The sequence below is a fragment of the Cololabis saira genome, chromosome 20 (genome assembly GCF_033807715.1).
Source record: "Cololabis saira isolate AMF1-May2022 chromosome 20, fColSai1.1, whole genome shotgun sequence".
NCBI lineage: Eukaryota > Metazoa > Chordata > Actinopteri > Beloniformes > Belonidae > Cololabis > Cololabis saira.
The window spans coordinates 8,336,308-8,357,827 of record NC_084606.1 but is presented as its reverse complement, the minus strand read 5'-3'; the positions used below and the strand labels follow the sequence as shown (position 1 = coordinate 8,357,827).

The 21,520-nt window shown below is 44.6% G+C and overlaps 1 protein-coding gene across 3 annotated transcripts; it reads left to right on the top strand.

The window, feature by feature from the left end:
- Positions 1–8,112: 8,112 nt before the first annotated feature.
- Positions 8,113–15,898, top strand: LOC133420235 (uncharacterized). 3 transcript variants are annotated; one of them, XM_061709863.1, is made up of 4 exons: positions 8,113–8,369; positions 9,676–9,731; positions 14,145–14,504; positions 14,984–15,898. In XM_061709863.1, coding segments are annotated over exons 1-4 (621 nt in total). In that variant the 5' UTR covers positions 8,113–8,367; the 3' UTR covers positions 15,187–15,898. The 3 variants fall into 3 exon arrangements, with proteins under 3 accessions (XP_061565847.1, XP_061565848.1, XP_061565846.1); XM_061709864.1 differs by having other exon boundaries at positions 14,142–14,504; positions 14,987–15,898; XM_061709862.1 differs by having other exon boundaries at positions 14,142–14,504.
- The last annotated feature ends 5,622 nt before the right edge of the window (positions 15,899–21,520 follow it).

The window sequence follows — 21,520 nt, the reverse complement described above, 5'->3', positions numbered from 1 at the left end:
GTTTGCTTCTGCCTATGCCTTTTCAGTTATTGTTCAACACATTTTTTTGGTTTAATAGTTAATGCTGTGTACAATGTTTTTTTGGTGTTTTTTGTGTTGCAATGACTGAATAAACTTCATTCATTCATTTTGTCTCAGAGAATCCTCGAGGAATCGTACACAAGTTTCTGATGAATCACAACTTGATGATTTTACAGTAATCCCAAACTGAAAAGGACTCCTCCTTCAACATCCGGGGAGCTGCTGGAGTTTGTCCCAGGTCTCCAAGGGAAGAACCTCCACAACGCGGAGAACATGCAAACTCCACCTAAAAACCTGCTGGGAGTCGAACCAAGAACCTCCTTGCTGTAAAGCAGGAGTGCTGACTTCTACACCGCTGTGCTTGTCAATCATTGTTCTTCCTAAAACACGCTGTTATGCTTCTTCACCGTTTTACTTCATATCAGTCATTACTGTCAGATATATTTACTGTTTACACTAAACTCTCTGTTGTCATTGATACCAAAGTACCAGAATATCAATATAATATAATATCAGAATATAACAGTATCCATGTCAGCAGGAATAAACGTTGTTTCCTGTAGTTTCTGCTTGGGACCTCAAATGAGGAGGACAGTGAATAGTATTCATGTTTCCTGATGTGTTCAATATACTTTGTTGTTTAATATTTCCCCGTATTGTTGTTGCCATGACAACTCAGTTTCCATCCGGGGATTATGAATATTTTATTTAGTATATAACTATATATAACTATTTCTTTCTCTTGTTTTAACCTTTTATAAAAAGAGAATTACATCATGTTTTATTACAACACAAATATACAAAATTAATCGTTTTTAAATAAACCCTGATTACAAAAACGCTGTGTAAAATGTAAATCTAAAACAGTATTATCACATCATTCTGTCTCCTGTTTCCATGAAAACATGTTAATAGTTGTAGTTCTTCCAGATGTCCAGCAGATGGCGGAGTTTTACACAGACGGTTTTATTCCGTTTTATCCAACTGTGATGTGGGAGTGAGTCCTGCGATGGACACGTGACCTGTCCAGGTGTGCGCTGACTTTCCCCCAAAGACCCGGATGAAGTCCAGCAGATCTTTGTGGTCCTGAATTGAAATGATGGATGAGGAAAGTGAAACTGCTGGACTCTAAACTCCCACCAAGAATACGACCATTGTACGTCTCTGTTTCCCACTTGAAATCTGACCCCACTGGAGAGAACCAGAATCAGAACCAGAAAAAGATTTATTGCCAAGTACGTTACTGGACAGACGAGGGATTTGTTTTAGCGTAGTTGCTGCAAAAGATTTTTCTAAATAATTGTGTACATGGTAAATAATATATACATGGTAAATAATATATAATATATACATGGTGGGAGGGTCCTGGAGTTGGTCCTGGACTTGTCCTCGGCCGTAGCACCCTGGTGCATGATGGTACACAGCAGTCTACAGAAGCTGATGGAGGACGTCACAGCCTCTGTGTTCTCATCCAGACTGTTGGCAGCCCTGAACACATCGCAGTCAGCAGAGTCCAAACACGCCTGGAGATCGTCCATCGATCTGCTCATGACAATCACATCTGGAGCCTGAATTACTTCCTGGAGAAAATCTTTTCTCTCAACTGTTTCCTGTTTCATCTTCGTATACATGAACCATTTTTATTGAAGTTACAAAATATATTAAATATGATCCGTTTCTCCCCAGATAATTAGAAGATATTTATAGATAATACAATGAGACTGAGGTTCAAAGGCAAAATAAGCAGCTTTATTCATCTTTAATGGTCATTAGGTTTCAGTTTATTGACACATTAAAATAACTTTATTAAATTCTCTGTGGGTGAAAAAATAATCCTGGGCAGAGAAAACCTCCACGGAGACACAGGAAGGAGCCACCAAAACAAACTCAAACATAAAGATGAACTGAAACTAAAATCCACATGTTGAGCAGCTGTTTCTGGAATAACTTCCGTCTACTTCAACTTCATGAGCTCAACAGAGGCTCCACGATATGAAAGCCAGAGTCCAGCGTGGAGCGGCTGGGTGAAGGTGGTCTGGACTCTGTGGAGGAGGGTCATGGTCTCAGAGACGCTGTAGAAGGACAGAAGACCAGCTCCGTGGTCCAGGTACACTCCAACTCTGGAGGAAGGAGGACCTGAAACAGGAGTTTTAACAGGAGAAGTGGAGAGGAACATTATCTGCCCCTGAAAGAGGCGACACTCATCCAACTACAAGTGTTTAGTATGGGGGGGGGGGGGGGGGGTTCTCCTGTAGATGGTGATGTACTGGAGGTCTCTCCAGACCAACAAGGGCTCGTTAACTGAGCTATTTCTCAGTTTCTTGCAGCTCCTGAACTGACTGGATCTCCTTTGTGGGACTGGTTCTGTCCTGCTTGTACTGGACCTCGTCTCCACTTCTATCTATCTATCTATCTATCTATCTATCTATCTATCTATCTATCTATCTATCTATCTATCTATCTATCTATCTATCTATCTATCTATCCATCCAATCATACTTTTACTGTAACAGAGTTCTTTAATGGTCTGGTTTTGGTTCTTTTACTCAAGAACTCTTCAAAACTACCCTGATATATTTGGTCAAACACTTGTAGGACAGTAGATTGTTTGGTTCTGTGTTGAAAACATAAAGGAAAACACATATTTTGATGCAGAACCTCTTTTATTATTTATTTTTGACCTTATATGGATTAAATATACAAATGAACATCTAAAAGTGCTTCATGACAAAGTGTTTTATCAAACTGGTCCAGAGCAGAGTCTCCATGAACAGAGAAACAACAGGAGACGGAAGCAGCAGTGTCTCCTTGTGTCCACTAGAGGGAGACTAAGTCTCTCCAGTCAGACTAGATGTTGGTTCTCAGAGCTGGAAAGTCTGAGCTTTGGTCTCATCTACTCCTTTTACACCAAGCTGGTTCCAGGGCTGGTGCTAGTGCTAGTGCTAGAGCCGGTTCGCGGTTGGTTCTAAGTAGGAACCGGTTGAGAACCGTTTGCTTTTACACAAGCTGGTGCTGGCCAGCAGCTGGCCAGAGAGCCACGTCATCACGTTACTGTATACGTCACCATTTCCCGGTACAATTAGCTTAGCTGTTAAATAAATAAAAAATAATAATATAAACCTAATGGAATACTGTAATCCAAGTCTGAATGAGTAGATGCTCCCGGAGAGCTGCGATGCGGAAGCGGGCTGAAGGCTGGAGGAACCACGGATCGAGCGGGCTGGGAGGCGTCCCCGCGGGCTGGGAGGCGTCCTCGCGGGCTGGGAGGCGTCCCCGCGGGCTGGGAGGCGTCCTCGCGGGCTGGGAGGCGTCCCCGCGGGCTGGGAGGTGTCCTCGCGGGCTGGGACACGGGCTGGGAGGCGTCCCCGCGGGCTGGGACACGGGCTGGGAGCGGGCTGGGAACCCGCCGATCGAGCGGCAGCCTCGCGTCCAAGCCCGCGGGGAAGCGTCCCAGCGCTGGAACGCTTCCCCGCGGGCTGGGAGGCGGGCTGGGAGGCGTCCCCGCGGGCCATGAATTTTTATTAAATAAATGGATGTAATAATAAAAGAGTCTGCTAACTTAACCGCCGTCTTCAACGCTCGATCGGCGGGCTGAAGGCTGGAGGAACCACGGATCGAGCGGCGGGGGACGCGTCCAAGGGCTGGAACGCTTCCCTGCGGCCACTGACATTACTGTTGATGGATTGTACCGTAGACCACTGCTGCTTCTGTTTTACATCCATTATTAAATAAATGGATGTAATAATAAAAGAGTCTGCTAACTTAACCGCCGTCTTCAACGCTCCGTTGTTTAAAAACGGCGCTCTTCCGTGTTTACTCTGCTTTGGCTGTTCAGTAACACCGTCCCCAGCCCCGTCCCCAGCCCCTGACGTAAGCACGTAGCCCCCGACGTAACCTGGTTCTTAAGTTGGACCAGCAAAGACTTGGTTCTTGTGTAGCACCAGTTTTGAGAGCCAGGAGCCGGTGCTTAGGCTGTGTAAAACCAAAGAACTGGTGCTAAGTCTGGCTCTAGCCCAGAACCAGCCCTGGAACCAGCTTGGTGTAAAAGGGGCATCGTGACTCTCCAGCTCTGTGTCCCTCACAGGGAGAAGATGGTCTGCAGGATCCTGCTGCTCATCCTCATGTTTATGACTCTCAGGCTGTTAGTTTATGCTGTATTTATAATAATAATAATAATAATAATAATAATTCATTTTATTTGGAGGCGCCTTTCACGACACCCAAGGTCACCTTACAGAATAAAAACACAAGAAATACAATTAAAAATACAATAAACATCCATACAAGCAACAATACAAATAATATAACAGTAGACAAACAAACTGGTGGGAAGTAGTGCGTGATATCCGGTTATAGTGAATGGGCAAGTTTGAACAGGTGGGTTTTGAGTTGTGTTTTGAATGTGGTGATGGAGTGTATTTGTTTTATGTGTGGGGGGAGGGAGTTCCAGAGTCTGGGTGCCGAGCAGCTGAAAGCTCGGGCACCCATGGTGCTAAGGTGTGAGGTGGGAGTGTAAAGGAGTCCAGCAGAGGTTGAGCGGAGGGTGCGGGAGGGGGTGTAATCTTGCAATAGGTCACAGAGGTAAGTGGGGGCTAGGTTGCGAAGGGGAAGGTTTTTGTAAATGATACGGTATTGGACTGGGAGCCAGTGGAGTTGGATAAGAACGGGGGTGATGTGATCAGATGACTTGGTGCGGGTGATGATCCGGGCGGCCGAGTTCTGTATGAGTTGCAGTTTGTCGGTGAGTTTGGTTGGGAGGCCAGTGAGGAGGGCGTTGCAGTAATCAATACGGGATGAGATGAATGAGTGGACCAGGATTTCTGTGCTGGATTGGGACAGTGCTGTTCCAATCCAAATCAATCTTTCCTGCACGCTTCAGGGTCCTGGAGGCGTGCAGGTCCTGGAGAGATGGAAGATTGCAGCCAATCACCTTCTCTGCAGAGCGGATGATACGCTGCAGCCTGCTCCTGTCCTTTACAGTAGCAGCAGCGTACCAGATGGTGATGGAGGAGGTGAGGATGGACTCAATCATGGCCATGTAAAACTGCACCATCATTGTCTTTGGCAGGTTGAACTTCTTCAGTACATCCTCTGCTGTGCTTTTTTGATGAGGGAGGTGATGTTCAGCTCCCACTTGAGGTCCTGGGTAATGATGGTCCCCAGGAAGCGGTAAGACTACAGTGTCTGCTGGGGACCATACTGGTACCATTTCAGCATAACCGCTGTCAAACATCTCTGTGAGGAAAGATGTGTACTCTTTCTGAAATTTCTCATCCTTTCCAAACCTGCGTTTCAGGCTCTGGATCCGCTGTTCTGCAATACAACGGTTAATGGGCATGCTGGGATTGTTTTGCTTGAAAGGTAAGTCTAGGTAGTGGTGTCCATCTTTCATTTTTGCAGATTGATTCATAATATCCATTCATTTTAAATCTTCTCTGGAGATTTCTTCTGTTTCCATGCTGGCTCTTTCACCCCTTTTACACCAAGCTGGTTCCAGGGCTGGTTCTGGGCTAGAGCCAGACTTAGCACCAGTTCTTTGGTTTTACACAGCCTAAGCACCGGTTCCTGGTTCTCAAAACTGGTGCTACAGGAGAACCGACTCTTTGCTGGGCCAGGTCTAGAACCGCTTTACGTTGGGGGCTACGTACTTACGTCAAGGGCTGGGGGCGGGGCTGGGGGCGGTGTTACTGAACAACCAAAGCAGAGTAAACACGGAAGAGCGCCGTTTTTAAACAACGGAATGTTGAAGACGGCGGTTAATTTAACAGACTGTTAAAATCTAACGTTAAAATGGATGTAAAGCAGAAGCAGCAATAGTCAACTTGCTGGATCGCAAACTTTTGCTGTCCAAGAAAGGCTTGAGAAGCCAGCATCAACACTTGGGGTGCGTCCCAATACTCCCCCTCGCCCTAGGCTCTGCGTTGATGTACGCGGCGACGCGCGCCGTACGCCGTAATTTCTTAACAGGCGTAGCTACAACTGATAGATTTCATCTATTAAACCAACATTTATCTTCCTAAATTCTTTTTTTCATCCAGCCTAATTCTCAACAAAGCTGCAGGTTTCTCCCCCGGGAAGATGGCGCAGGTTGAGCCGGCTGTGAGGAGCTGCTGTGCCCCGGGGCTGCCTGTTTTGTGCCGGATTCAGCACCCCTGCTCTGAAAAGCACCCCCTCGTCGTACACACTGTTTAGCGTCCAGTTTTGTGTTAATGATTCATGTTTAAATGCGCTCATGGATTCCACAATAGTCATACTTTCCCACAATCACAGTCACACATAACAAAAATCGGGTAAATGGTTATTGATGTCATTAATTAATAGCCTGCTTACTGTGTTGTCTTCCATAATATTTGTAAATATATATAATATAAACTCCTAAGTATGTGTTTGTGTGAGTGTGTATATATAAATATATTGAAGTGTCAGTGTGTTGTTTTTTTTCTTGGTCTACTTATCATTGAATATAAACTCCTAAGTATGTGTTCATGTGAGTGTGTGGAATGAGAATATAATTTTTCTCATTGTGTGTATGACGAGGGGGTGCTTTTCACGGCAGAGGTGCTGAATCCGGCACAACACCGGCTCTCAAGTCAAATTTCTTAACAGGCGTTATTTGGATAAACTGAGCCCAGGTTGGGGATCTTAAAGGGTTACTTTACCTGAAAAAATATTAAAACTTAATAAAGTGCCATATTAACAGCGCTACAGCTGAAATTAAAACAGCTTTTGGCTCTCAGCTTCCTGATCAGGGTGGGGATGAAAACGAGGGGGAGTGGTGACGTGATGACAGGGCTCTCTGGCCAGCTGCTGGGCAGCACCAGCTGTGTAAAAGCAAACGGTTCTTACTTAGAAACAACCGCGAACCGGCTCTAGCACCAGCACTAGCACCAGCCCTGGAACCAGCTTGGTGTAAAACGGTAGTCACTGAAGTCCTGATTGTACTGTTTAACCAGTAGCTGCTCCACAGAGGAGGATTAAGGTAGTCATGGGCCCCTAGGCTATTTTTTCTCTGAGGCCCCCTTTATGCATCATGTTCTCCCAGAAAAAAAGTAATTTTGTGCCATGTGTAACAGTGCACATGGCAGTAGCACTCATTTACTATAACAGCCTTTAGTAACAAAAATACTACAGAAAGCATTTTAAAGTAAATCTGCAAGCTTAACAAATGTCAAGCTTTCTCAACCAAGACACATCTGCTGCAGCACACACACACACACACACACACACACACACACACACACACACACACACACACACACATAGATACCGGAACATTCTTTTAGACATTCAACAAGGTCTTGTCTTTGAAATGTTGATATTGCAGCGATTTAAAGTCATTTTGAGAAAGAAAATGAGTACAAGGAAGTAGCTGTGACCACTTTTTGGCTAGTTGAAATGTACATTTTATGGGTTGTGTTAGTCATTTATAGGTATTTAAAAAAAATAAAGGGAACTAGGCGAGGTTGTAATCTGTCAGATATGATGCTTCAGGATAAAGACCAGTCATTTTGAGTCAGAATACATTTTTTAGTTAAAAGTAAGGAGCTGCAATCATTTTTTGGCAGGTAAAAAGACCCATTTTGTCTTTAAAAGAGTTAAAAGTTGTCCTGTGAGCTCTAGTATTTACTGTATATATGAAGCTCAAGAATGAGATCAAGTCATATTTAGGCAGAAACAACTTTTCATTAACTGCATTTGGTCTTCAATCAATTTTTGGCAGGTGAAAATGCCTATTGTGTGTTGTAATGGTCCTTTAAAAGAGTTAAAAGTTGTCCTGTGAGCTCTAGTATTTATATATGAAGCTCATGAGAAGCTCAGATAAAAAAAAAATGCAGTCATATTGCAAAAGTGATCATTTCTTTATTGAAAACACACCCATAAATCACATTCATTATAGTCTAATTTCCAAAGACAGGGCTAAACAAAGGCATCAGACATACCAAGCACATGTAGAGACATGTCTATCACGTCATTGTCACGCCTGATTTCGCTACAAACTACACTTTCTTTTGGGCACAGTTGTGATAATTACGTAAAAACAAACGTTACACTTTCTAAGACACATACCTTTGCTATAATTGCGGACGTACAGGTGTGTGTATCTGCATATTATGACCGTTTAATCCGCTCAACGGGCTGCTGTGCGCGCTCCCGCGGCCGCAATCAGATTCTGGCAGAATCACTTTTTGGCACGAGACCTGTTGGCACGACAACGGCAGTCAAGAATCTACTTGAACAGTGAGATTTTTCCTGAGACACGGAAAGGAGAACACCACAATTCCAGCCTCTCTGAACACATGCTGTTCACGTGTGCTTTTCTGCTCCATCACACAAGGAGACCTACAAATGTAAGTATTTTGGAGAATGTATTCATTGATTGGTATTTGTTCAAACATGAGTTTATATTTATGAGACTTTTATTAAGATGTTTTAAACTTTGTTAAAGTTTACTTACTTTTACACTAAACTGCACAATAATTCAACATGTTTTTAACTCAGTCATGTGACAGAAACACAATTTAGAGGCAAGAAAACGTGTTTCTGAACTGCATGATTTCCTCCATATCAACAGTTTATTGTGTTTATTCCAGTTTTATCCAGCAGGGTTTATGTGTCTCTAAGAAGTGCGTCTGCTCTCTTTAACTTCACATTCTCATCTTCTGCTCCACTTTCCTCCAGAATCACCTTCAACATAAACTCACTACAACTATTCACATCTTTTTATGTTAAACTCATCAGTTGAAATACTGGTAAAGTCTTGTGAAACAGGTTTTCTTTGTTTTTATCTTAATGATTTGAAGGTTTGAATGAAATCGTCACATCTTTGTGCCAGTGCGCCTGGGTTCTCTCGTTATTATTGAACTATTGAACTGAGTTTAGCAAATTGCAAAAAACATGACGACCAAAACCGGGATTCTCAAGTAAGAATTATGATTTACTGACCAAGTTGGTCCGTAATAATCAGTGTATCATTTGCTCTTTCTATTTTCAATTGTCCAAAAATTAAAAAGTGCCTTTTTATTTTGTTTATCGTTTATTTTAATCTAACAAAAAAAAAAAACTAAACAAATCTTGGTTTATCATATTACATTTATGAACGTCTTTTGTGCAGTTTAGAGTCTTGTTTTGATGACAGTTGACTTAGCTTGTTGTTTGTCTCAGTGGTTGGACAGAAAAACTTGCATGTCTCTCCTCCTCCGTCTCAGTACTTGTTCCATCACATTAGAGAGATGCAGCATCCCAAAGGTGTTATGCATGCTGCAACAAAGTGTGCGGGGGCGTTTTGTTTTTACTGAAAATAGACAGCAAACCTGAACTGACTGGATTTACAGAGGCTATTTCATTAGACGTTTGTTATGGGTGGTATTAGAGTACCACCTATTGGATGTTTAGTGTAACTGCACTTTCCGTTAGGCCTGGCAACCTCCCAACATGCTTTGCACTGGTGCTACTTTCATTGTACTGTGATCTGAGTCGACGCAGTAAACTGGCATATATTAACAAGCTACAAGTGTGCTGTTTCTCCTTTAAACAACGTTATTCTGTAAATCATCTGTTTCCGTTTGGGTTCAATGTCTGATTCAAAGTGAGAGAAATGCTGAAGTCCTGAACATGTTCTGTGTGGGTGACTCTCCAGCTCTGTGTCCCTCACAGGGAGAAGATGATCTGCAGGATCCTGCTGCTCATCATCCTCACATCACATGTCTGTGGTCAGTTTAAACCTTCACTTTATTAACTTAAACACACTTTAACATCACTATCAGATCCACGACTCAGAGCTCTCAGTCCTTATATCTATGTCTAGTTTATTACTTCATTTTTATCTATAAAATAAAATTATAATTATATATATATATATATATATATATATATATATATATATATATATATATATATATATATATATATATATATATATATATATATATATATATATATATATTTCCAAATATGCCATTGTGGCTGATAATAAGAGCTCTGATATTAATAATAACAATAATAATAATAATACATTTTATTTAGCAGCACCTTTCAAGGTACTCAAGGACACTTTAGGAGAATATACTATTTTTACTATATATAATATTCTACTTAAGAAGGGGGATACCGTTGGTGAGAGACGTAGATGACATGTGTCTTCTCTCCATAACTGGTGTGATTTGAGCTTCTTGGAGATTAATGTGACGAAAACAAAGGAACCTGTCATGTTGGAAAAAGATCCTGTGCAGCCCCTTACAATCAAGGATCACACTGTAGAGGTAGTAGGAGACTTTAAATACTTAGATACCTTTATTGACAGCAATCTTAACTTTAGTAACAACACTGACCACACCTTTAAATCTTGTAATCAACGGCTACATTTACTACGCAAGCTCAACTCTTTTAGTGTGAGCAAGCAGATTATGGAGACTGTCTAAGAACCTCATAGAGGGAATCTGAACCTTTATCATGGCAATGTGGTACGGCAACCTTAACACAAAAAATAGATGCAAGCTACAAAGAATACTGAATCTAGCCTCAAAAATAATAGTTTATGTTTAAGTTCAAGTTTATATGAGATACATCATTGCATAACAATATGAATAATGATGTTTCTTACACTTTGACACAAGAGGACCGCTCTATTGAGAAAAAAAATAAAATGACAATGCTAAAAAAGTTTGTTTTACTTCTGATAAAGCTTGTACGCTCTCGGGAGGAACGACATCTGGTGCCTTTTTGTGTGACTCACAGGTTGTGTGAGTTTCCTCCCATTGCGTAACGTAGCGTGTAGCGACTTGTACTTGCAGACCGGCAAGACAGAGAAACTTAAGTGGTATTGATAAGGAAGTGATTGGGAAAAAAGCTGCTAGGATAGTAAATGATCCTAATCACCCACTCTGCAGCGAGTTTAAATGACTTCCCTCGGGTAGACGGTACAGTTTACTAAGGCTAACCGTAACATATTTAAAAACTCATTCATTCCCAACGCCATTAAGGCTGTGAATGAGGGCAAGTCTCGGTAGACCTGTCTTTTAAGTACATGCCCTTGTTGTTCCTCCTTTTTTGCCACTAAGATGTTTTGCGTGTAAATGTTAAGTGTTTGTTGCGGTGTCATGTTACTGTTGTTTTTGTATTATGAGACAAAAGACAAATCTCCACTTGTGGACAAATAAACTAACTAACTAACTAACTAACTAACTAACTAACTAACTAACTGGGTTCTGGGTTCTGGGTTCTGGGTTCTGGACCAGATGGAGTTTATGGAGAGATTCAATAGCTCTGTGTGAGGAACCAGAGCGGCCTCCCCTCGTACAAGGGGACAAGGCAAAACTGGACCTGGGTGATGAGGTGTAAAAAACCCTCGCAGAGCGTAGAATGCCAAAAAAATAAGGCTTTTTATTTTATGTAAAAAAAAGCACAAAGACATACAGGCGAAGGGCAAAATCAGTAGTCTAAAAAAAAGGCACAATGGGGCATAGCCTCTCCATTCAGCAGACCCCGCCCAATCCTCCACTCTGCCACACACATTAAAAACAAGTCAGGTGAGAAGGGGAGGGGTTGCTCACTTTCTCACACTTCCCTCCCCCTCTGGAGTCTCGCCAACCCCGTTGCTGAGACAGAAAATCAGCCACTTCCTCCCGGTTGCCGGACGCTTCCTCCCGGTTGCCGAGGACGCTTCCTCCCGGTTGCCGAGGACTCTTCCTCCCGGTTGCCGAGGACGCTTCCTCCCGTTTACAAGCCGCATCCTGGTCACCGGGTTTCCCAGACTCCTGGTCACCGGGTTTCCCAGACTCCTGGTCACCGGGTTTCCCAGACTTCTGGTCACCGGGTTTCCCAGACTCCTGGTCACCGGGTCTCCCAGACTCCTGCTGGTCACCGGGTCTCCCAGACTCCTGGTCACCGGGTTTCCCAGACTCCTGGTCACCGGGTCTCCCAGACTCCTCCTGGTCACCGGGTCTCTCAGACTCCTGGTCACCGGGTCTCCCAGACTCCTGGTCACCGGGTCTCCCAGACTCCTGGTCACCGGGTCTCCCAGACTTCTGGTCACCGGGTCTCCCAGACTCCTGGTCACCGGGTCTCCCAGACTTCTGGTCACCGGGTCTCCCAGACTCCTGGTCACCGGGTCTCCCAGACTTCTGGTCACCGGGTCTCCCAGACTCCTGGTCACCGGGTCTCCCAGACTTCTGGTCACCGGGTCTCCCAGACTCCTGGTCACCGGGTCTCCCAGACTTCTGGTCACCGGGTCTCCCAGACTTCTGGTCACCGGGTCTCCCAGACTCCTGGTCACCGGGTCTCCCAGACTCCTGGTCACCGGGTCTCCCAGACTTCTGGTCACCGGGTCTCCCAGACTCCTGGTCACCGGGTCTCCCAGACTCCTCCTGGTCACCGGGTCTCCCAGACTCCTGGTCACCGGGTCTCCCAGACTCCTCCTGGTCACCGGGTCTCCCAGACTTCTGGTCACCGGGTCTCCCAGACTCCTGGTCACCGGGTCTCCCAGACTCCTCCTGGTCACCGGGTCTCCCAGACTCCTCCTGATCACCGGGTCTCCCAGACTCCTGGTCACCGGGTCTCCCAGACTTCTGATCACCGGGTCTCCCAGACTTCTGGTCACCGGGTCTCCCAGACTTCTGATCACCGGGTCTCCCAGACTCCTCCTGGTCACCGGGTCTCCCAGACTCCTGGTCACCGGGTCTCCCAGACTCCTCCTGGTCACCGGGTCTCCCAGACTTCTGGTCACCGGGTCTCCCAGACTCCTGGTCACCGGGTCTCCCAGACTCCTCCTGGTCACCGGGTCTCCCAGACTCCTGGTCACCGGGTCTCCCAGACTCCTCCTGGTCACCGGGTCTCCCAGACTTCTGGTCACCGGGTCTCCCAGACTCCTGGTCACCGGGTCTCCCAGACTCCTCCTGGTCACCGGGTCTCCCAGACTCCTCCTGATCACCGGGTCTCCCAGACTCCTGGTCACCGGGTCTCCCAGACTTCTGATCACCGGGTCTCCCAGACTTCTGGTCACCGGGTCTCCCAGACTTCTGATCACCGGGTCTCCCAGACTTCTGGTCACCGGGTCTCCCAGACTCCTCCTGGTCACCGGGTCTCCCAGACTCCTGATCGCCGGGTCTCCCAGACTCCTGGTCACCGGGTCTCCCAGACTTCTGATCACCGGGTCTCCCAGACTCCTGATCACCGGGTCTCCCAGACTTCTGATCACCGGGTCTCCCAGACTTCTGGTCACCGGGTCTCCCAGACTCCTCCTGGTCACCGGGTCTCCCAGACTCCTCCTGATCGCCGGGTCTCCCAGACTCCTGGTCACCGGGTCTCCCAGACTTCTGATCACCGGGTCTCCCAGACTTCTGGTCACCGGGTCTCCCAGACTTCTGATCACCGGGTCTCCCAGACTTCTGGTCACCGGGTCTCCCAGACTCCTCCTGGTCACCGGGTCTCCCAGACTTCTGGTCACCGGGTCTCCCAGACTCCTGGTCACCGGGTCTCCCAGACTTCTGATCACCGGGTCTCCCAGACTCCTGATCACCGGGTCTCCCAGACTCCTGGTCACCGGGTCTCCCAGACTTCTGATCACCGGGTCTCCCAGACTCCTGGTCACCGGGTCTCCCAGACTCCTGGTCTCCGGGTCTCCCAGACTCCTACAAACCCACAGCCTCGCTTCCCACCTCTTCTTTCCAGTTTTTCAGGTGGCGCCAAAGATCCCACCACTGCCACCAAATGTGAGGAACCAGAGCGGCCTCCCCACGTACAAGGGGACAAGGCAAAACTGGACCTGGGTGATGAGGTGTAAAAAACCCTTGCAGAGCGTAGAATTCCAAAAAAATAAGGCTTTTTATTTTATGTAAAAAAAAGCACAAAGACATACAGGCGAAGGGCAAAATCAGTAGTCTAAAAAAAAGGCACAATGGGGCATAGCCTCCCAACAAGCTTCCTCCATTCAGCAGACCCCGCCCAATCCTCCACTCTGCCACACACATTAAAAAAAAGTCCGGTGATGGTGAGAAGGGGAGGGGTTGCTCACTTTCTCACACTCTGATACCACACTCACATTTTAGAATCTCACATCAGGTCCTTTACTGGTTTAAAGGTACATGTGTCAACTTGCTCCTCTCTGTCCCTCTCTGTCTCCTCAGCAGCAACATTTGTAGTGAATGTGACACAGAGCTCCTATCAGACAGAGGAGAACCACAACATCACCCTGGAGTGGACCTTCACCCCCAAACCTGAACCTTCCTCCAGACCTCCTGACATCTACTGTGAACTCAGAACTTATCTCAGACCCTTAATGCTGTTTCATGTGGTGAACGGAGTTGAGATGACCTTTTATCACGATGAACAGTTTGCAGGACGAGTCCAGAGCGACAGAGATGCTCTGAGAGAGGGACGACTAAGACTCCACATGTCCAGACTCAGGACTGAGGACTCAGGACAGTACTGGTGTAGACTGGACACAGAGTCTGGATGGGGGTCTGCCAGCTGTGAAGTCCTCGTCTCTGGTAAGTCCTCTCAGTAGAAGTTGATGAAACAGATGATTCTCACTGTTGGACTGACTGTGGTCTGAAAGTGGACCTGAGACACTGGAACCAACATTCACCACTGTGTGTTATGTAATGTGTGAGTGTCAGGAAGTTTCTCAGTAGAAGTGGATCCTCCGCTAGAGCCCCTAGTTTAACTATGTGAGTGTACAAAAAGTGGATTAATAGGTCATTTTTGAATCTCCATATCAGTCCACTACAAATGTTGTATTTGTGTCCACAGCAGCCATGAACTGTCCTCACGGTGACACTAGTAAATCCAACAGAGTTAAAACAGGAAGGACAATCCTGCACCAGCCGCCCTTTTAATCCACTTTTTGTACACTCACAAAGATGAAATTGTCCTGATTTTTCCGGTTCAACTTGAAGCAGTTGTCTCATTAATTTTGGACAAGAACCGATTTGAAAACATGTGAATTTTGTTGTGACTTCTTTTTCAGCAGCTGCTGATCTTCCACCTCAGACACCAGCGATGGTCCCAGAACAAGAACCTCAGGAGACGAAAAGATCCTACGATGGAGCACGAGTGGGAGGAATAATTGCAGCAGGAGTTGGAGTTGTTGCAGCAGCTGCTCTTCTGATTATTTTTGTTACAGTTTTAGTGAAGAAAAGGAGAAACCCTCAAGGAATCATACACCTCTGATGAATCACAACGTGATGATTTGAGTCACTAAACTGAGTGACTGCAGGACTCCTCCTTCAACATCTGATTGGAGGACAAGAAAACTAACTGCCATTGTCCTGAATTTGGGGGAGGAACCAAATTCAGGAGATCCAGAGATAAATAATTATTTGATCAATAACTACAACTGATCATTTGTAAAGTTATTGATCAAATAAAACCTGCTGGTCTGTGACAGATGTTACCTGCACATCTGGACAAACCTCTGATCTCCTCTGCTCTGACTTCACTAAAGTACTTAGTGACATTATTATCCTCCGTATTAGTGTTGCCACAACAACGGATTCAAAATCACCAACTCTGATCCTATAACAATAATAATAATAATAATAATAATAATACATTTTATTTGTATAGCGCTTTTCAAGGCACTCAAAGACGCTTTACATTAGTCAAAATCCTTAAAGGCAATACACATAGGACAATTACATGGACAGTACATGAGGACACAAAATGACACAGGACATTAATCACATATAACACAACAACAGAGTGACGGATGGACCGGATGTTGTTGTGGTAAATCACGTATTTATGTGAAAAAACGTACCCAAAATAATTTTCAATTTAAAATGTATTAAAAACATGCTCTACTTTGAAGAATCAACATTCTGTTTTTTAAAAAACAGCAACATGTGAAAGATTTAATTAATTAAAAGTATATTTTTTTACATTTAAATGTGTCATTTGTTTGTCATGTGACTCGTCAACATCCAATAATTCTGTCACATTAATAAATCCAGCTGCTAAAACATCTGTCTTCTAGTTTGAGGGAAGACAAAGTTAAAAATTGATATTTACTGATTAACTTGGACGTTTATCAGTTTCTTGTCAGTCATCATCACCATCATCATCATCATCATCATCATCATCATCATCATCATCATCTGAGTTCAAATAAAATCTAAACCTAAATGTGATAATAAAACGCTCCAAAGCCTCACGTCACCCTGAAGCCTGAATTATGGTTTCCTCGTTAAATCAAGGCAGAGCTTACAGCGTAGGTTACGCTGCAACGAGCACCCTGCGGGGTAGGCTACGCCATAGCCTGACGTGCACCTCCCAAAAAAGGGAATAACGCGTCGAGGCGACGCAGATCAAGACGGCTGTGATTGGTTTTCTTGGTAGCAACGCATTTCCGGTTCCGGTTCGTGAAGCAGTAGTGAACCCGGCGCAAAATTGCCCCCTTTCTATGCAAATAAGCCTCATTGCAAAAACCGTCTAATTCACAAAGGCCAGCGCTATTTGCCACATGCAAAAATAGTGGAGCAAATACCGTCTTTTCGAAGCGTGTATTAACTGCGCGCAAACTCACTCCTCACTCCCCATCTCTCTGTTTCTCTCTCTCTTCAATGTCATTCAAGCCTGTGTGATACTGAATGATATTAAGGGTGAAATCTACAGTCAGACATGACTGTAGACAGTCAGATCAAGTGGGGTTGTGGACTTATCTCGGATTTAAAAATTTAAATAACAGGACGGAGCTCAGGATTCATCCATACAGTAAGGGGCTGCTTTATTACAAACAATTCCACCATATAAACATATAAATCTAGAATGTGTGTGTTTAACAGCTGACCTGTAGGTGTGTGTAGCAAAACACAGAACATGAATTACCGTCAGATCCTGATCTGATCCCGATCCGGTGTTAATGATTCATTAGCTTATGTCTTACATACAAAATACTAGAGAAGTACAAATACGTGAAAGTTGAGGCTGTTGTGCTCTCTGCAGTTTTCATTATGGACCAATCTGTTGTTGTGCCCGCCCATGTGCCCCTGTGAACTCTGAATTTATAAATGATTATGTATTCATGATTGGGTGAACATTTTTGTGATTATGAAGACCAGTAAAGCCAGAGTTTGGCCCTCCTTCCTGAAGTCAGTTTTGACCCCCTGCTGCTAACTTCTGGTTATCTCGGCCGGGCTCGAGATAGCCGCTTACGACCCCCGCTGCATGGCAGATGAAAGCAGGACAGCAAAACCCAGTAAACCAGACCCCTAGAGGGGGGGGTCAAAACAGATCAAAGCAAGCAAGGAAAGTTTCTGCAAGGGAACAGACTTCCTTGGGGATTTACGACACCTGGGCCGGACGCAGCGGAGCCCAAAAAGCCAGGCCTCCATGAACTACAATCCCCCAGCATGCCTTGCGTGGGGGGGGGGCGGCACCTACAAGCGGCGCGCATCCAATCACAAACAAGGCACCGATGACGTCACCGCAGCGCGCGTAGGATCAAAACTCTGCAGCTGCTCCCTTTCTCGCTCTTCCGATCACCCTCTCATCCTGAGCAGCTAGACCTTTGGCTGCGTGCCCATCTCCTCCTCCCCCCCTGGGAGGGGGGAGAGAAGATCCAGCGGAGCGTTGCTCCACGGCCGGCCCATGCTCTGCATGCTCTCGCTCCAGCTTAGCCTGGAGATCCGCTGCGGTCACGGAGCGAGGCAGCGCTCCGGCCCTCCTGCTCCTCTTAACCTTTTCTCTGCTTGAGTTCCCTTAGCCCGGAAGCCAGATTCTTCCAGATCCGTGAGCCCGCGCCTTGGTGAAAGACGGCGACGGCCCTGATTCCAGTGGACTGTCCTCGCACGCCTGGAGGCGCGTCAAGCGGCTCCGTGATCGGAGAGACCTGCCCGGCTGTGAGACGCAGAAAGACTGCATCTCTTTTCAAAGGAGGAATTTGGAGAGCAAGCTGAGCAGCTGCCCGCCCCGGGGAACCCCTGCAGGATCGTCCTGCCCGTGGGGTCTCCACCGGACTGAGCCGAGCCGAGCCGCATGGTGGAGCCGAGAGAAACGAGGCCGCATCGGACTGGAACCCCGACAGAGCCCGCAGACCCAGAATCCAGAGGAGACGTGAGGTGGCGTTTGGGCGATCAGTCAGTTAGAACGGTGTAAAGCTGAACTTATGTTTAATGAGATTACTGTATGCGTATTACTGTACGTTATCATTGTTGTGTTCTTTATCATCTTTATTATTATTACATTTGATTCTTTTCTTTTCATTCCATGCATTTAACTTTCATTTCATTTTATTGATTGTTGTTTTCCTAGTTAATTAATTGTTTTATAATACTTAAGCCATTTCTGCCATCAGGTTTATTTGGGGTGTTGCGTTTATCATCTTTTGACACCTGTATGTAAATAAATCCTGATTGATTTTTCATGAGTGGTGGTTGTTATTTCATGCAAGATTTGGTCACAAATTGATTTGTTTAAGCAGAGCCTAGTGTTCGGATATCACGCCTTCACTGTTATTCTGTAAGATATAGTAAGATTTGCTGTTCTGCAGGATAATTCAAATCATAATGAGACTGATTTTCTGCTGTTTAGTTATCCAATTTCTCCGGATTTAAGGCCCCCGGAGTGGTGCCCCGAGGATTTTATTTATCATATTGGTCATTCAATTTGATAAATAGTCGACTTTATTAATTAATAATAATTATTAATAGAATTATCATTAGCCTTCGATAACTGGACAGCCAAGCTACCCGAGTTGCACAACACTGTGTGCTGAAATATGGAGAACACTGGAAACAGCTCCGCTCACTTACTCAGACAAGGGAAAATTGCACTCAGCTGCAAAACTTTATGGGTGTGTTTGCGCCGGCATATCATTAAAGCAGAATCTTTTGTGAATAGGACCTTAAAGCGGGGTAAATTGCGGGCGCAATTGCGAGCGCAATTGCGGGCGCAATTTGGTTCTGTCCACTACTGGACAGAACCAGAATCAGAATCAGAAAAAGGTTTATTGCCAAGTACGTTACTGGACATACGAGGGATTGTTTTGGTGTAGTGGCTGCAAGAGATTTTTCTAAATAATATATACATGATAAATAATATGAACATGGTAAATAATATAAACATGGTAAATAATAGATATATGGTGGGGGGGGGGTAAGAACGTGCGTAAGTAAGAACATTCCCACGCAAAGTATAGAATTTATCAACATGTACCTGTGCGCAGAAACGCGTGTAAATGTAAGCACAAATCCGACCGTGCGTACACACAAAACCTAGTGGTAGAACAGTGAAACTACAAATAGAACCCATTAAAGAGTCACAGTGTTCAGCGATCTCAAACTTCACACATGTTAGAATTAATAAAAATTCTCCATTAGTAATTTAGACATTTTGAATAATTGGTGTGACAAGCTATAAAAGACAGCTTTGGCAGGACGACCTGAAAAGAAAATACAAGTAGGCTACCATGGCTTATCTTGCAGTGTTGGAGGATTTGCGCTCCGAGGGAGCGCGTTTTCAAAGAGCGCGCTGATCTGTTGATCTGTGAGAGCACGGAGTGGCTGCTCAGCAGGTACCGCTTCCCCAAAAACACTCTGACGGATCTATGCCGTGATTTACAACCTACTGTATGTTGGAGCGAGAGACAAAACGCATCCCAGTCACATCCAGCTCCTGTCGACCCTGGGATTTTTTGCCACCGGAACATTTTTGGAGACATATTTCGCAGCCGACACTAAGCAAAATCATGCCGGCAGTGTTGGATGCAATAATTTCTCTGGCCCTAATTTACACCCAGTTTCCATAAACACATGACCAAGTCGAAATTAAACGAGGATTTGATGCCATCGCCGGATTCCCAAACATAATTGGAGCTATAGATTGCACCCACATCGCCATAAAAGCGTGGACATGAAAGGATTTAATTCAATCCATGCACAAATAATCTGCGATGCAAGTATGTCTCTGTCAAACGTCATTGCCCCGTGGCCTGGAGGAACGCACGACTCATTTCTTCTGCAGAACAGCTCTGTTAGTGTTTGCACCTCCAAGCAGGAGCTTTTGACTCCAACCAAATCTTAATTTATATGGATAATCTTCCAAGAAATATATCAAACATGGTCAACATAATTATTTTACTAGGTAAATATCACATACATAAATGCAAATGGAATAACAGCAAACCCTCCATTGTACATCTGAAAAATGAATGTAAACTGTACGTGTTTCATGAAGTTTTAATTGACTCAACAACGTTTTGTCCCTTTTGCAGATCCAATTTCAGCCAGTTTAGAAGGCATCTGATTGGTTCTTTCCCTTCCTGCCAAGCCTCTGGTCTTCTGACCAATCCGAGCCATTCGGTGCGCAAATAACTGATTGGTTGGAGTTTTTACAGGATTACAGCTTTCAGAGAGGATTGATTTTTTTCTTTCCTTTTTCTCAACACATTATTCACTGGCTACTCTTAGGATGGAAGGACCATTTCACCCAGTATAACAATAAATGTTTTTGAATACGATTGCAATTAATACCTTTAACTAAATACTTAGTTTCACTGGAAAGATCTAGATTTAACTTTTACGTGTAACATTAATGTTTTGATCTAATCATTTAATATATTTCTAAGTGAAGAAAAATGGTTATAAATGTGCTAAAAAGTGACAATTCAAAAATCCACAAACTCTAACAAGATCTATACAGATTGTTAGAAGATGTCCCGACATAAACAGATTCCTGGAACTGACTCGTTTTTTATAACACACTTTTAATTTAATCAGTCTTTTTTACTGGAAAAACTGAGAATCCGCCTCCATTTCTATCCGAGTTTCAGACTATAAAGCTCGATCTAACATCCATCACATAATATACATCAATGTTTACATAAACTGTTCTGTTACAGCAGATTTAATCCGTTGAACTTTTTCATTTTTCTTTTGCAGCTTATAAATAAAAGTCTATGTATAAACACATTCACGTTCTCTGGTTTTATCTTTAATGAACAGATGTTAAGATGAGTTTTTAAAGAGTTTGTTTGAGCACAGAAGATGAAAAATAGTATGTGTGTGTGTGTGTGTGTGTGTGTGTGTGTGTGTTTTAAGTGATTTGTGTTGTAACTTAGGCATTCACGTTACTTCATTACCACTGCATCATCCACCAGCAAGCAATATATGCAAAAGTTGTTAAACTCAGCAACAGCATCTGCTGGAGCTCATTCCTGCCAGGCTGGAGATTCACCTCATGCAAGGCCTCGAGGTGTTTCCCTCTGCATGTCTTATAGGACTCTCGACCTACACTGGGCGGCCTGGTGATGGCGGCCACAACGCCGGGTGAGGGGTGTCATCTCAGCAAATCCCTCTCTATACCTCCATTCAGTCTCCTCTATCATAGTGGGGGTTCCTGCAGGGTGACTGACAGCCTGTGGGAAGGTCTACCCTTCATAATCTTCCATCAGTCTTGGTTGTCGCGTTCGTCTGTGTGGACGTACATCTTCACTTGGGGAACATAAGACATTATCACTTCGTAATGACCTTATCCGGCTCCAAGGACAATATGTTTTGGAGGCTTA